General features: G+C 40.6%; 2 protein-coding genes across 6 annotated transcripts in view; one reads left to right on the forward strand and one right to left on the reverse strand.

Moving 5' to 3' along the window:
• Positions 1–1,036: 1,036 nt before the first annotated feature.
• Positions 1,037–15,123, reverse strand: alpk1 (alpha-kinase 1). 2 transcript variants are annotated; one of them, XM_086285243.1, is made up of 14 exons: positions 14,396–15,123; positions 12,717–12,924; positions 11,881–12,035; positions 11,583–11,781; positions 10,988–11,047; positions 10,805–10,891; positions 10,649–10,725; positions 9,897–9,992; positions 9,707–9,811; positions 4,709–6,407; positions 3,313–3,460; positions 3,077–3,239; positions 2,356–2,542; positions 1,037–2,273 (listed from the first exon to the last, which is right to left on the reverse strand). In XM_086285243.1, exons 2-14 carry the CDS (start codon positions 12,847–12,849, stop codon positions 2,062–2,064), a joined length of 3,321 nt encoding a protein of 1,106 aa, XP_086141369.1. In that variant the 5' UTR covers positions 12,850–12,924; positions 14,396–15,123; the 3' UTR covers positions 1,037–2,061. The 2 variants fall into 2 exon arrangements, with proteins under 2 accessions (XP_086141369.1, XP_086141368.1); XM_086285242.1 differs by lacking the exon at positions 14,396–15,123 and adding an exon at positions 13,708–13,794.
• LOC147336192 (RAS guanyl-releasing protein 2-like) overlaps positions 14,557–16,992 on the forward strand; it is a 36,889-nt gene continuing 34,453 nt past the window's right edge. The window contains exons 1-2 of one of the 4 annotated variants that reach the window (XM_086285245.1): positions 15,741–15,885; positions 15,965–16,143. The gene's annotated coding sequence lies outside the window, so the exon portion shown is untranslated. Of the gene's footprint in view, positions 14,968–15,740; positions 15,886–15,964; positions 16,144–16,992 lie in introns of those variants that run through there. The other 3 variants (XM_086285246.1, XM_086285244.1, XM_086285247.1) reach the window with 3 other exon arrangements.

The following is a 16,992-nucleotide window of genomic DNA, read 5'->3' on the forward strand; positions in this document are numbered from 1 at the left end:
ATGCCAACTCTATTCATACAGTGCACTTACAGTGAGGACAAACTTCAAAAATACACCGCTTTCCAGTCGAATATTCACAACAGCGCTTAGTGATACTGTGTCATACTGCGCACAGTGGGCAAGGGTAAAGCATGCTGTGTTTACAAAAGAGGGCAGCTCATAAAGCCCGAACAGGATTTTGGCCGAATGGGGACGGGTAAACATGTGCGCATGAATGACATCACTGTCATGTGACTGTAGAGGTGTGTGACTGCTGTCAGCAGACCTAACCACCTGACAGCTTTAGATAAACTTACAAACCTACTACTTTAAAATGCATTAATTACATATAAGCCTATACAAAACTTGTAGTTATGCTATACAAGAAGGCGTTTCTAATATTGCAGTTCACACACATCCTTTGCAAGTTATGCTATGTGTAGTATTACAGTGTAGATTCTCCGAATTATTTTTGCTTTCATCATTGTCATCATCTTAATAATTCTACTCTTGGCTGACTCAGTAATGCACCTTGTGAGATGTTTTTAATGTGTACGAGCAGAGCATTTCTATACTGTTATCATTTTCCATTTGGAAATTGAACAAACACCAACAGTTACAAGGGTATCTGACCTACAGGTGTAGACCTGCAGCGGTCATTTGTCGCACTGAAATGATGTCAGTCAGGTCTTTCTACTGTATTCACCTTGACCATGTTGCACACCCCTTGTAAAGATAAATGGACTATATTTACATTACACGTTTCCCCATTGGCAGTTTGCAAAGCACTTTGCAAAGGGCTCCATTTATTGACCTATTAACACACACACAGGTACACAACTAATGGTGGATCTGCTACACAAGGTACTGTTCTGTTGTCAGAAGCCATTTTTAGTTGATTGTCTCTGCACTACATAAACCTCGCTGCCATAAAGCACGCTGCAGGAACTCATTCCTACCACTCTCTGTAAAGTTGTATAATAACTCTTCATTCTGTGACAGATGAACACACCTGTCAGGCGTATGGTCCCAAACACATTTTTGTATTATACCTTCATGCAGCTTTTTCTCACGATTTAATTTGTACATTTTATTTATTAATGCAATTTGCACTTCTCCCTTACAAATGTCAGTCTTACTAACATCATTTTTCTTTTTCTTTGTTTTTTATCACTGTTGTAAATATATAAATTCCTGCACTATCTCATAGTATAAGGCCCTTACCAGGCACCCGTGGCCCTTTTTTTTAACTGTGCTGTTTATTGTAGACTGTACCCTTCATCGTGCTGCTGTAACACATCAATTTCCCTTGTGCAATCAATAAAGTATCTTTTTCAAACATCTATCTATCACTCATTTACTGGACCATATGCACCAAAAACATTTCAGTAGAGAAGACTGCACAATAATCATCTTCATGTAGCCTGTTTACACAGATTTTACAGTTCACTAAACATTGCTGGCTTTTATCATCAAAGTTAATTATTTTTTTTATCTATATTGTTACAAAAGGACAAAATATGCAGTGATACAAACAAGAAAAGAAGACAATACAACAGTTGCACATATTTGCATATTTTACATGTCATTAGAATTGTGTGGGAGTCACATGTGCATGAACGCATTATGTGGTTATGCGGATGTGCATTATGAGACATTTTGTCAAGTTGTGCAACATTACCAAGCAAGCACAGCAATAGAGGGATTTTACAGCCCTGGGATATTGGATCATTTTTCAGTCTAAGAGGAGTGGATCGGGGGACAGCACCACAAATAAAGGCCCCAGACCCCAAACACAACATGTTTTTATATCCCAGTAAAAGGACAGACTACTTAAAATCTTCCATAATAGCATTCAAAACGACTTCAAACAGCATCAGGTGATTCACTCCCTTTCCAGTTAGGCAGCAAAAGCTCTTTGTAAATCTGTTACACTTCTAGCATTCCAAGAAAAGGGTGCACAATGCATTTATCGGTACATTTAAAAAAAAAGAAAAGCAGTCAGTTCCAAAAACTTGCCAAAACAAGCCCCTTAAATAATTTTCAATTTTTTGTGGATAGCAATAAATAGTGTCCAACGTCTCAAAGTTTTTGAGGAGAAACGTTTGAGTTTGGGTCCAGTGGAGGTAGTTTGAGCAGGTGGCAAATCTGATTGCACTCAGGTCCATGCTGATATTTCAGGAACAAACTGAGCCCTCTGGCAGCAAAGTTAGAAGGACCCTTAGGGATCCTGGTGGAGTGAATCTGTGGGTCTGTGAGGTAGGTCAGTCCTTTGCCGTTGGCTGTCACCCATCCTGTGGAAAAATAAATGGATGACTACTAATCTTTGTCATGTGACAATATTGCGTTCAGTGAAAAGCAGCAGATGTCACACACCTTGTAAATCTACAACGACTTCCTGGCCACCAGAGAACAGGTAGGTGAAGTGTCCAAATGCGAGGCCATAATCTGTAGCATGGAACATCTTCTCCTTCTTTTCAGTGTTGTTGGTCAGTTTGACAAAGTCTCCAAGCATGTAGGGCTCCACGGTTACACAGCCCACAATCTCATCTCCATCCAGAATCTGATCACCGGAAAACAAGAGAGATATTTTGTAACATTTGAAGACTGTTTGGATTCTACTGGTAGCAACAATATTACTAAAATAAATCTTTGTATTTAAATGTTACTAATCTCAGTAATCCATTGGCTCTATGTGTCTTTTGGGTTTGTGATTGGCTCTCAGCACACACATTGCTGTACTGTTGTATTGTGTTTATAAAGATAAATGGCAGTACACAGTCTGGTTTACACTCAGTGAATAATGATAAAGGCTCTCTGTCTTTGGCCCAAATCAATAAATACTTTCCACACAGAATTGTAAAAATTTGCAGATCATAGCACCTCCTAGACTAATAACCTACAGAATAATTGCTTGACTATATCACAAAACAGATTTCTAGCTCTAAACTGAAAGTATTACATTTCAAGCTGCTGCAGTCTGTACCAAACTCTGGATGTGGGCTTCTATTAAAGCTGTTTTTACAAAGTAAGCACTTTGAATGCAACATTTGTTATCTTGAATTCCTTTAAATAAGTGTTTCCAGCAGTCCCTCACCAACAGGGCTTCTGACGGAATAAAGAAGATCTGAGCCATAACTTCTTTGTCGTAGAGACTTTTGTTGAATTCAGTCACATAGTACTGGGCTGTCATCTGTCGCTCCACATCTTTCAGAGGAAACTGGATCTGCTTTGGCTTCAAGTAATCTTTCCCCACATAACTAAGGACAAATACAGGAAAAAGATGAGACTTCAAGTCACCATATTTAGGTTGAACCAAGATTGCTACCATACTTGCTTAGCCGCTCCTCCTGGTGTAAAAACTGCACCCATATTGTTGTTCTCTGCGCGCCCTTCTCCCCCATTGAGTCACCAATGTAAACACAAGTTTCCATGGCTGTCCACAGTCCGGTGGCCTTGGAGAACTTTAAATGGAGAGCACCTAGATAGAGATCAACAGACAATTACAAGCTTTTTTGTTCTGTAAGACAAGGCTGGGGTTGATATATAAAAGCTACCTGCCTGCTGAACTCATTGGTGCTCATTTTCATGGAAAAAAAGATCATCTCAGCCCCTTAAATGGGGACATAGACCTATGGTCACGAGCTCTGGGTAGACACTGAACGAACAAGTGGCTGAAATAAGCTTTCTCTGTAGGGTGTCTGGTCTTTGCCTTAGAGATAGCACCTCAGCTGGCTCCTTTCGATGTGGTAGAGTAGCGGGTTTACTCAGAGCCTCTCCTAGATGACTGAGCTCGAAAGGAGCCAGCTGAGGTGCTTTGGACACCTGATAAGGAAGCCTCCTTGGCATCTCCTGGGTGAGCTCCGGAGGGAGGGGCAGCCCCAGGACACAATGGAGAGATGATATCTCTCAGCTGGTCTGGGAACGCCTTCATGTTTCCCCTAGATAAGGTAGAGGAGGTAGCTAGAGAGGGGGTCTGGGCTTCCCTGCTTAGGCTGCAGCCCCTGTAACCTGGTTCCAGATAAATGGAAGAAAATGGATGGATGTAGCCCATTGAATAAGAAACTAAAGCAAAGCCATCTGTGAAGGTGGTAATTGGTCTAATTCTTATATAGCCAGATCTGTATGATATATATATAGCATAGCACATAGCACAGAAGCCCTACTTATATGGTTTAAACCTCCTATTTATGAGAGTGCAGCTAATCAGAAGAAAGTGAGGGAGGCTTAAAGGAGTCAGAACTGCTATGTATGAAGTGAGGCGCAGCCCAGTGTAGAAAGAAAATAAGGATTGTCATAAATGTGAATCATGCAAAACTATAGAATCAGATTCCAAGTATAAATTTAAAAGGGGAGCTGGAAAAAAATGGTGCAAAATGAAATCAAAGCAATGGAAATATCACGAGTGCTGAACATAAATATCTGTGCCAAAATCTGCTGGAATCCATCCAGTCGCCGTTGAGACACCTCACTCAAAACAGCAAGTGTGAACATCATGGTGTCACTACAGGGAAAGTGACAGTAGAATATATCGTTTGGGGACGGGGAATGTGAGTGTTTAAAATTTCACAGTAATCCATCCAACGCGTGATCATACATAATATATTTTACATTTAAGATATTTTTATCTAGAGTGACAGAATGATGCTGACACCCTAGAGCCATAGTTCTTCTGTAGCTCACAGAAAGTACTGATGGTGACAAAGGAAGAGCAGGAATGTAAACTTACTGTGGGCAGTTTTGTACTGCTCCAACTTGAATTTTTTCTCATCATTGTGCAACCTCTTCAGCAGACAATCATTGCAAATGCCAGCCAGAAGGGCTCGGTAATCCCATTGTGACAACAAGAAGGGTTTCATAGGGACAGCATCAGCTACAGTGCTTGGGTCTAGGCAGCTGTAGCACATGGAGTTCTTCTTCTGGGGCACATTCTGCACCTCAGTTTGTTGACAACAACTTTGGTTTACCTCCAGGACTCCAAATGAACTTTTTGTAGAGGTTTCAGTGACAGGTAACAGTTCTGTGACAGCCTGAGATTGACTATTTTGCATTGCTAAAGTGCTGTTTGTTGCAGGTTGTACTTCAGTTTCCGCATTTTGGTAAACTTTGGGGCTTTTGATCGGTTGTGGTTTTAATAAAGCACGTATTTTCTGGTTTTTGCTCATGTGATCAGAAGGGGAATCATCTGTTTCAAAATCGACCGTTTCACAAATGAAGAAGCTCCCATCTGAATCTGGTGAATCGCTGTTTTGGCAAGTTCCTGCTTTGGAAATACTACTTGGTTGTGGTTTCCTGTATGTGGGAGAATTCAGATCAGCTGAAAGTTTTTCCCATGATGACTGGGAACCGAAACTGTCCCCAAGGGAGCAAGAGGATGTTATAGATAGCTGGGATAAGGACTGCACTACTCCTTCAGCTATTGCCTCAGCAGCATCAGACATCACGTCCTCTTCAGAGGTCAGCGTTTCTATTTCAGCTTTTATCATCTGAAAGTTTTCTGAATCCCTGCTCATGCTGAAGGAGGAAGTGGCAGGTAGTGCAGAACTGACACCAGAGTTACAACCCTGTAAGTTTCGCTTCTTGTTTTCATGGGGAGACTGTGACTTGTCGTCTGACCTTTCTTCATCATCTTCTGTGGGTAGACAGCTCTGATTGGTCGCTCCCTCTCTATGTCCAATAGCACTGCTTCCTGTATAGCTTCTGCTGGGCTGAGGAGAGCCTGAACTTGTTATGGACACTTCCTGCCACGAGGAGCCAAGGATATCTGTGCTTTCAGGCTTTTGAGGCATATGCACGCTGGATGAATGTGAGCCTCCCTGAGCCTCTGTGTTGAGTGTGCCAGTGGTTGTCCAAAGCGCTGTTATACACAGCCTTCCTCTGTCCATCTCTATCTCATCTTTAGCATCCCTACAGTGTGTGTTAGTGGTCTCACACAGTGACTCGTGATACTTTTGGAACCGCCTCATTATCTTAGCAAAACCTGCATGATTAAAATTTACAGAGGTGTCTTTGACATTTCTGTAGCTGTCAGGGACAAAAGACCCCTTGTCTGAATTAAGGAAAGGCTCCACTCGGAGAAGCAGCTTGACTTGGGTGACCAGGTGCATGATCTCAGTGCACAGGCTGTCTTTGTCTTGGGTACCAGCATGGCAGTAACTGTAAAAACTAGATAAAGCATTTTGACAAGCTTGAACTGCCTGTGCTACAACCTCCAAAGGAGTTCCAAGCCACTTGTGAGTGACAGTGAGGGAATAGGCAGCTTTTAGAAAGGTATGAAGCTCCTGCTTGCTGGTTACCAGATCACCCTCTGCTCTGGTGAGAAGGCCAATTGTAAATGCTTCTTGTGCCTGCTGGAGAAATGACTGTCTTTGAGAATCTGGACACTCCACAGAGAAACTGTATGATAGCAAGCAGGTACCTTGGGTTGTCTAAAGAAAAACACAAACAGAGGAACAATTACATAACCACAGGAAAGATCTCGTTTACGATCCTACATTCTGTGCAAGTCTTTAGCCACCCCTCATTTCTTTACTCACTCATTTTCAGTGCCGTTCTTGTACCTGACAGTATTCAAGCATTAAGAAGAACCTAATGCAATGCATGTACTAGTACTGTGTCTACACATAACAGACAAATTATCATAGAACCAATTTTGTATCTTTAGGCATTTTGTTATTAGCGGTCTGTCACAAAAACACATAATTTGTTCCCATTATTTTGGTTAATTCTGCAAAAAAGGTCAAAGATAACACAGCTCGACAGGCATATATTATTATTTTACTTAGCATATCTTGCCATGGTGTGCGATTTGTGATTAAAAAAACTGAGAATCGGAGAAGAGAAAAAGTGTCAGGACTAAAAAACTATCTACAGTGGATGAACTTTTTCTGAAAGTCTTATCTTTAAGAAATACGGAAAAATCCAGCAAAAGGTTGACATAGGAGCTGAGGGATGCATCTAGCCCACTAGTGGATCCAGCTACTGTTTGCTCATCAAGAATGGAAAGGGAATAGGAATGGAAATAACACACAAACTACACTGAAAATCAGTGGCGACCAGAGTGACAAATCCAAATGTGAAATTTTTGGTTCAAATTGTCATCAATTTGTACAGAGTAGGCCAGGAGAGAGGTACAACAGCGAGGGTCTATGGCCATCTGTAGGCTCTGTCACTGGGGCTGCATTTAAGCCAGTGGTGTTGGTGAGCTTGTCAAAATAATGGAACCCAAACCTCAACATTACTGAAACACTGTAAGGTCAGTGGAATAAAAGCCATCCAGCATCCAAGTAAGAGCTTTGAAATGTCCTTTTAGAACGCTGAAGAGCTGTTCCCGAAAATTCCTTAAACAAATCAGAAGAAAGCTGCGTGCAGGCTGTGTTGAAGAATAAATGTGGAATTGTACTGTTTCGCCCTCTGTACTATATTGCCATGTATGTTTACATGTGTTTAAATAATTCACTGCAGGTTTTCCTATTTTCATAGTAAAATATAAAGAAATGAGGGGTGGCTTCAGAGTTTTGCGCAGTGCTATACATCCAAAAAAAAGTTGGGTCACTGTATGTAAATATAAGCAAACTCAAAATGCAACAGTTGACAAATCATTTAAACCCTCTATTTACCTGAAAATATCATATCAAGACAGAACGAAATGATGATATTCAAAAAAGGTCATTTTGGGAGAAAAAGTGAAAACCAGTATTGAATGATTGTGATCTTTGAACTATTAGACATTAGCAGAAACCACTGTCTGGGTTAAGGAACTATGCATGAAAACCAGGATCCAGAATATCCCCTACCTCTGGGACTGAGGCAAAGGGGAAAACTTTCCTGTGGTCTGACTGACTAATCAAAATTTATATTTCTGACTGAATCACTGACTTTGCATCCTTTGGGTTAAAAGGAGAGGAACCATCCAGCCTGCGATCTGGACACTATTCAAAGCAATGACAGTGCTATGCACATGTGAAACTTGCATCTCTGTGAAGGCCTTATTTATGCTGAACTAAGGCTGTCAGACACCAGATTTTTACTCTGTTATTATCAGTGCTAAAAGCCACAATTACAGATTAAGAAGCATTAGTCAAATTCATCTCTAACTCGTGTTTTTTTGGGGGGCAAATGAATCACAATCAAAAAACAAGCGTTGGAAAGTGGAGAATCTCTAAGTAACTATACAAAACCACATAAAAATATTTAGTTTTTTAAATATCATGGTTATCATCAGTAAAAGAATACTGAAACATCCCTTATATGGATCAATATAATTTTGGGTTTTGGAGAAACACATTGCTTTTCAGGAAGGCCTCGCTTATTTCAGAATGAAAAGGCCAAACCACATTCTTTCAGGTATGTCAGCGGCACAGTGCAGCACTGTGGTTGCTTAACTGGCATGCTAAGAGTCCTAAGCTGTCACTAATAGAATCACCTGACACGTTATCAAACATAAAATATGGCAAAGGTGACTCCGTCTTGCTCAAGTAAAGTAAAATGCTTTATCAAGCAACAAAATTATTTGCCCTCCACGTCAGTTCCCAAACACAGATAGTGTTGAAAGACAAGCTGATTAACCACAGTAGTTAACATTGCTCAGTTCTCATGTGGTACTGAATTCAAAATCGCAAAAACTATCACAGGCTAAATACAGGCTTTAAAAATCGTTAAGAAGTTAATTAACATTTTAAAAATCCCTTTTTTTGATGGAGCATTGCATTCAAGGGGATAGAGAAAACAGTAGTTGAAGACCACAACACAACCAAAATTATTGCAAACATGTGCCATGGTTTGCAATGAATTTCAACCTTAGTACATAAGTACAGAAATTCATGCAGCAACTACTTAACATTAAGAGTCCAACCAGAACCTAATGGAAATTCCTCCTCAAATAGTGACGCAGGGTGGCAGATTAACTGCAAAATGACAAAGGTGCTCTGCAACCTTACCTTTACATAGGAATATCACCAGGATAAAACCAAATACAAGCAGCTGAGTTGAGCCCAGTGTTGCAAAGAAACGTGTCAAGGACAAGTTGCACTTATCACAGCAGACTGACTCATACTGATTGCAACATTTTGGCTGTTTGTGTTTATAAGTTAGACAGCAGTTATTTGCAGACCTTTAACAGTGTGTCTGAAAGTGATTGCAGGCAGTCTGAGTCTGTTCGCAACTGTTTGGAGACAGGTTGCCTCCCACCAGGCAACTTGTGCAATTGTTTTGTGATCAGACAGTTAACGCAGTCACTTAGGGTCATCTCTGGAGGTAAAAAAATCATAAGGTGTTTGCTGTTAGACTACTCTGGTGTAACTGAGCCGCAACAAGACTATCTACAAATCTGACATACATTCTTTTTGCATAGGTATTTATAACAATAATAATAATTGTCATTATTATTTATCTATTATTTAATCAGTCAGCAGTACCAATTTCATGCCTGAGTGGGGTTCTAATTAACAGACTCAAAAAAATAAGTCTGCAGGAAGGAAGATTTCAATATTATCAACAAAACAGCAAACACATTCAATGGAGGATTGCCTGATAACTACTTGCTTAAACATAAAACTTTTGCTGGACTATGAGGATTCTCTATCACTGCAGGAAATAAAACTTAGTTCAAATTAGTTATGCTGGGGAAGTTTCAGTTATCTGCGTCAGTAACCTATGCTGATAAACTAGAACTCTAAAGGTCAATTGCAGGCAAGTAGACAGAGATTATTCAGTAGAAGTAACTTACCACGTTAGTCAAAACATACAGTGAAGTATACTGAGTGTATACCACTGCCATCTTAGCAGCCTGGGCTGCTGAGAGAAGACGATGATTTCCATCCCCAAGTAACGTCTGAAAAAATGGACAGAATAAATAATGCAGCAAATTTTTTTTTAGAAAAAACAACTAATGAATGGAGATTGTGAGGCGGGCTTACAAAATCAATATCTGGATTAGTCCTAAAGGCATGGAAGTCCTCATTATTCATAGATACCAATATACTGGCCAGTATACAAAGGGAAGTTCCAATACCCTATAAAATAAACAGAGTTGCAGGTCAGAGGTTTATCACAGTGTGTAAACTGGGCCGACTAACATCTAAACCAGGATAGTCAAACATTAAACATAAGGCCTGGGGACCAGAATCAGTGTGTCAAAGACTTCAATCTGGTCCACTGAATGGCTTTGGAAAATGTGAAGGAGGACAAAAGTTTTATATTTTAAATGTATTTTCATAGATTTTACAGCTTCATCATGGCCATTCATACAACACCAAAGTAAAACAAATATCTGATAAACACTTAAATGACACAATCATTATCTGCTATAGAAATGCAGTATTTTTACAGTGTGTTCAGAGTAAAAATAAAAACAAAGCACATTCTGTAAATTAACAAAGATTTTCCATTTTTTTAATTACAGGAAAGTTTGAGCTAACAGAATCTTTTCTGTAATTTTACACTTTTATTTCTTACAATTAAAGCACACAGCAGCATTTCTTCATCATGTAGAAGTTACCTTTCTTTTGCTTATATTCAAATATCCCAGAGATAAAATGTGTACTTAAACTTCTTTAAGCTGACACAAAGCAGAGTGTCCCACAATGTCAAATGAGTTTGACATCCCTGATTTAAACCTCAACCAACTATGCCAACTATGGCAACCAAATGATAGTATTGTCTGTGGTACCTTTTTGTCAGGTTGAGGAAGCGAGTAGTACCCAACCAAGGAAGCCCATATTAGCTCTGCAGCCTCTAACCACAGGCCTAAAACACAACACAAAGACAATAAAAAATAATCACAAAATAATGACAATTATCTTTCACTTCACAAAAGTGATCTTACCCAGCTTTTGCAAAATCGTGCCACGCACTTGAACACTCACAGCCTGCACGAGCACCCGGTCACTTTCAGAGTGGTATATCCAATGACCTGCACATAAAAGATAAAGGCACATTATTTGTTTACTTTGTGGACTCAGTTTAATCCTCAATAAATGTCCGTGAAAAGGAACAGACAGGAAACTACCTGTCGTCCCGCTGTTGTTAATCAGGCTGCTCAGGATGTACTCTGCCTTCTGCAGTTTTCCTGTGGGGCAGATAATGATTATGTTTGCATTTACCCAGGTCTGCACAAGCCTTACTTAAAATAACCCTTTAATGAAATGTGGCAAAAATAACTAAGGAGTGAGAGCCGTTCATGTGCAATTTCCAGGTTATGAGTTTACGTCAATCACTATAATTTCTCCAAACAATAATTAGCACTAACATGTATCAAACAGGAGTTTATATAGTCGTTTCCAGCTCCAAATTGCTATTATTTCACTCTCCAAGAACGGCTTTGATTTATAGTTTAAAAAAATTATGTTTTTCTTATTTTGCTTTAGTCCATCCACTGTCTGAAAAAAAAGCTGCTTTAGCTCTTTCACCCCTCCCTACATGCCAAACTGATCTGTTGCCCCCTGCAGACAAAAGATTTGAACAGCTGATGGGTGGAGCTTCTGTGCTCGCAGCGTAGCTGAAATTACCATATTAGATAAATCCCGTGTCACTGATATCACACAGAGATGAGAAGACAAAAAATACTTTAAAAGCATCGATCCCAATCTTTCACTGCACTGTACCCGAGTTAAAATAGACCCTGGCCTGCCGTATGACCAGCTGGGGGGCTATGGGGGTCTCGGGGTAGCGTCTGTGGAGAAGCTTGGCAATCTTCAGCAGACGGCTTGAATCATCAGTCCAGTAGAGGTAACGGTCCACTAAGAAGACAACTGCCAGTGCACAGTGTGCCTCCTCAGCTCTGATGCAGGCCTTCAGGAGATCCTGGCAGACACAAACACGACGTTTGGGATTGTGCTTATGTTTTTATTTACAATGACACCACAGGGTGCCAAGCTGAATAGGCTATTGTTTAATTATTACCAGCAGTTGAGACAAGTGTTTGCTGATGAGGTCATTGAGGTTGGTTTTGTCAGCGGCGCTGACAGACTGCTTATACTGCCACTTCTCCGGTGCAAAAGGCCATTTCATGTCCATGGCTTCCTGCAGGAGGGAGGCCAGTTCGGCACACAGCGAGTCTACAGGAAATAAAAATCCAGATGAGCAAACAGTATTGGGCTTAAGATACACTGATGCTTTCAAAATGTATTCACAAAAGAATATCTTTACCTAAAGTGACTACATTCAAGCTACACGGGGATTACTAGTACATAAACTGACCTCTTTATTTGAAACTTTGACCATGGTTAATATTAGCATCCACCATTAGAAAAAGTATATACAAAAAAAAGCATGAAAGATTCACATCAACGCAACGCAACACAAGGAAAAGCTGGATGGATTGCTGTTTAGAAATGTACTGCTGTTTGAACCAATAACAGGAAGTTCCCAAAAGGAAGACTTAATTTACTTAGACTTAGTTTAAGCTGCCTTGGACAGTTTTAGGTCTAAGATTCTAAAATAAGCAGCAAAACATCATTTATATGAAAAATCTAAGTGAAATGGAGCATGTTTTGTCCCTTGTTTAGCAGTGACATGTAACAGTACGTGTGTGTTGACCCTATAAGATGCGAGACACCAGCCCGCATTAGTTAAAGGCACATGCTTAACATCACAAAGTGTCAAATTCATGCCATGGAAGCTACAGAGCTGTACAGAGCTTATGCAAGCATAATTCCACCTCACCTTTGATCCTGACCCAAATCTCTGAGTATCTCACATGCTCAAAAAACACTAAACAGCACCATCTTGTGTCTGACCTCTGCAGCTGCAGTAATTCAGCCGCTCTTGTGTGGTGGGCCCTGCCTCAGAAACCCCGGTGGACTGCCGACCTGCTGCTTCTGCTGCCCCGAGGCACTCGTCCAGTAAATCTCCCACCTCTCGACTGTCCATTGTGGCAAACAGACGCAGTTAGCTGTTTTCGGAAAGGAAAAAAAATCCTTCTCTCTTGGCCTCCTCACCCTGTTCCTGTAAGAGAGTGATCCAAGAGAGGGAAATTCCATGAAATGACAATACTGTTGAAATATTGTTGAGAAAGAGCGGCTCCACATCCGGCCCGTTTGTAATATTTTAAAACATTAACATTACGATAAAAATGTAAAAAAACAAACACACAAATAAGTCAACAAAACGCGTGATGAAATTGAACTTGTATACTTTTAAAAGGGGACTAAATATATAGTGTTAACGGCCTAATTTGTCAGGACTTTTCAAAAACTCCTCATCTAGTTCATTTTAAAGAATTTGCTTATAACACATAATAATGAATGCATACGGACCTAAGTTTAGTTCAGTAAGAATATTCTGAAATTCTTCAATAATATGTCGGATTTCAAACTATATAAAAAACATACACTATTCACCGAACTGCAATTTCATATGTTGTGTTGGCGCATGCTCAATCATCTGGACGTAAGGTTTTCAGTGTGAAAAACGTTTGGTCACTAATCTAAGCAACTTCTTCAGCCTCTTATATATATATAGATATATATCTATATATGTGTATATATGTATATATATGTATATGATATACTTGTACGTATGTTATTTCAATACACCATACAGTGCATTTCTGCTTTTTGAAAAACCCCAACCACAGAAAGTATTTCTGCACTATTCAGTGTAACTTAGCCTACAGCTAATTAGCATACATTCGTAATTAGACACCTCGGTTAAGTGTGGCTAACCTCGAAGTATTTATCTCTTTTCTTTTCATGTAAAATGTATGAAAAGTTCTTTTTTTAAACGCACCTATGGTTAGTTCTTGCTCCCTGCGTCTTCCTGGTGGGGCGGAATCATGAAATGCTGCTTTCAAAGTTTTCGGAAACATCAAACTTGTACCCCGGAGCGTACGATATTTGTTGCATTATTTAAACCTTGGTCTGTAAAACCCGAACATGAAGAAAATAGGTTAGACTTAACATCAAAATACGTGGTATGATTTATTTAACTGATTATTTTTCTATTTATAAGAAGAAAATAAAAAATTATTTATATTATTATTTATACCTGTCGTCCCGCTTATTTATAAAATACTGTCTAACAGATTTTTTTTTAAATATTACTAAAAAATCTTATCAAATAAACAATTTTTGGTGGCTGTGCTTAAATTACTTCAGCAAAATACTGTATTTTTAGTATTTAATGTTTTCTCTGTTGTTTATACTTATTCCTGCGAGACCTGAATGCAACGCGTGACGTAATGAAGGGACACAACTGTGATCTACAGCAACAGGTAGCTGGGCTGTAGGAATGTGACTGAAATAAATAATTAAATGAATACATTTATGTATAAAATAATAAATATCCTGAAGGATCTTTGGGAGGACTTTTGAACTTTCAACGGATAAACCAAAATTCAAAAAAACAACTACATCATATATCATATATATATATATATATACATCATATATATATCTGCTAAACAGCACTCACTCACCAAAACATTTACATTTTCATGAGTTTTTTTCAGGTAACACACGTCCACATTTAATAAATATGTGATCCCGGCTGATAGGACGCCTCGATCTCTCAGAAAAGCGATCAGACGATGAAAAGCCCCGTGGACAGGTTGTGGCGGTATTGCAGTCATACTACCAATAGGCGGGACTGTGGCTCTGCAGTGTGTTTGTGAGCTGCACAGCTGGAACACTAGAAGACTGGCACGCGTTCCAGCTGCGAGCAGATAACTGAGCTCGGCTGCCTCCGCTGCACCAACACGCATCACATCCACAACGTGCTTCCGAGTGCGCCACTCGAGAACTTGGAGACAGCCGCATGGCCCGTTCACAGCAGCAGCATTAATCCCCCGAGGTCGGACCCCAGTTGTTTATCATCTGATGACTTCTTGCGGGCTCCCATCTTTGCCGACTCTAACACTCGGTCGCCGAACAGACTTTGTGAGTTCGACAGTGTTACGGTGATGTAACGCTTCCCATATCAGAGCTCACTCCACAACTGTTGTCACTCCAGCCTCTCCTCTCAGAGCATGGGACGCTTCAAACTCTAAAGGTAAGAAATCTCCTATTTACTTGTTAGTACAACACTGGTGCCACTTTTTTTCCTTTTTAATCTGCAAGGTGGAGCTCAACTACGGCACCTATTTCTTGAAGAAATCTGCTGAAACGTTACACGTCCTTTTCTGGTTCTGTTAAAAGCCTTTCACAACCTAGATAGGCTGACTAATGCATGAGTGCAAGTGTTACTTCTTTTGCAACAGTGAAATTGCGCATGGGCATGCCTGATTGCACCATCAACAACTGCATTGTCTGTCTGATAATTTCACGTCGATTCATTGTGGAAAAAAAGGAGGTGAACTTAGTGCTGCTGGGCTCAGACTTGCAGCTGCAGATACATCTACCTGTTGAACAGTGTTCAGACAGTGATGGTGCTATTCACAGGGCCCAGTGTGTGACTGACTGTGTGCTTGTGTGTTTGTGTATATCTAGCTTGCAAACAACAAGCGTCGGCGGCTGTGTGTAAGAATGAATGAAGAAATGCATTATCTTTGTGGCTATTAATAGACTCACTATAACCACAATATAAAGCTGAGATGCTTAGAGCTGCAGCTACACTGGCGGTGGTTGGGGCGGGGGTAGAGGGATGCCTATTTCTAAAATCTAAAATCTTTGTCCTGCTTCAGCTGGCATGAGAATGATGGTTAACAGAGGTCTGCTGGCACGCACAGTTACAGCTCAAGATGCCAAAGCTCCAGCTGAGTTCTTCTCTTTAAACCTTATGCATCTTTCAGAGCTGACAGCACAGTGAGGTGTGCTTTATATTGCACATGCACTGAGTCTCAGGATTACTGGCTGCTCTACTACTAAACCAACGGATGTAATGATACCTGCATTGAAAGGAATTTACCTCGACTGTAACGCAACACTGTAGGCCACATCCCAGCTGATTGTGATTCAGCAGGCCCGAGTGGTGAGTCAAACGAGTGACAGGTCAGGTGTAGCTTTCTCAGCGTTCAGTCAACCTCTTTATTGCTTGTTTTCTTGTGCAGACTGCAGCTGTCTTAAATGTAATGATTCAAGGTGATTTCGTGCCAATGCGTGCAGAGCAGCAGGGATTAGGAGGCATCTCGGAGTGTGTGGACGCTTACTCACACTGCAGCGTCTTCGCCAAGTTCACCCCAGCTTTATCCACCCCGAGCCGTGGTGTCAGAGCCGTGGGATTTCACTTGTAAGCTGGAATCCCTACTGATGTTTTTTTGCTGCATGCGAGAGGCTAAAACAGAGAAGTCACTTCAGTGTTTTCAGTGTGTAGCTCATTTGGCTGGAGCTACACGTTGCTGATGTAGCTCCCGCTGCTATTTTGAATATTGGACAAGCCTGCTTTTGTGCACTTGCTCATCCAGATTAGCAGCTGCTCATCTGGAGAATGCAAATGAGGCAGACATTCAGCATCAACCATCATGCGTGTGGCTCCCACTTACACACTTCTGTCAGCGACCAACAAATCAATAATAAAAAAAAAAATAGTCCAAAGTCCATTTTGTCACATGCTGGCTCATTTGATCATCAGTCACCTCAAAGTCACCCATGGCCTCTGTGATCTCATGTACACAAACACTGAAGTGGTGCTTGACTTGAAAGGTAGAGCGCTTTAAAAAGACGGGATTTCAAGGATTAAAGTGCCTCCAAAAAACCGAGTGTAGAAAAAACTGAGTGGAAGAGATTAAAGTAGGAAATCTCTGCATCTCTGTTCTTTCGCGTTCTCCTCTGCTGCTGCAGTGCAATTACTTCTGGCCTGTGGAGCAGACATCCTTGATATTTAGCATCACTTCCAGCTGCCTCCTTCCACCTCAACCTGCAGTGGTGGTGCACTTATCAGGAAAGCCAGCTATAATTGGTTGTATTGTAAAAAGCTTTGCTGCTTTATGCCAAAGGACCGACAGCAACAAATTAGGGAGGAAGGGATGGTGAGTTGAGGAAGGCAAGAACTAAAACAGAACGGGGGGGGGTGGAGGAAAATCAAGCTGAGAGAAAATAATTACAGAGAGCAGACAATGAGCAGCAGCTCAGACATGTG

This window comes from Aulonocara sp. 'chitande type north' Nkhata Bay, linkage group LG3 (genome assembly GCF_057382095.1).
Source record: "Aulonocara sp. 'chitande type north' Nkhata Bay isolate Kocher_YH1m ecotype deep benthic linkage group LG3, A_spYH_male_GT1.1, whole genome shotgun sequence".
Lineage (NCBI taxonomy): Eukaryota > Metazoa > Chordata > Actinopteri > Cichliformes > Cichlidae > Aulonocara > Aulonocara sp. 'chitande type north' Nkhata Bay.

What these genes read in the sequence shown, in the direction of transcription:
- alpk1 (XM_086285243.1), bottom strand. Translation starts at nt 12,849, where the DNA reads ATGGACAGTCGAGAGGTGGGAGATTTACTGGACGAGTGCCTCGGGGCA. An exon ending in CAGGAGGAGCGGCTAAGCAA is followed by an intron (nt 3,240 to 3,312) that starts GTATGGTAGCAA and finishes ATTTGTCCTTAG; the next exon opens with TTATGTGGGGAAAGATTACT. An exon ending in TTCCGTCAGAAGCCCTGTTG is followed by an intron (nt 2,543 to 3,076) that starts GTGAGGGACTGC and finishes TCCGGTGATCAG; the next exon opens with ATTCTGGATGGAGATGAGAT.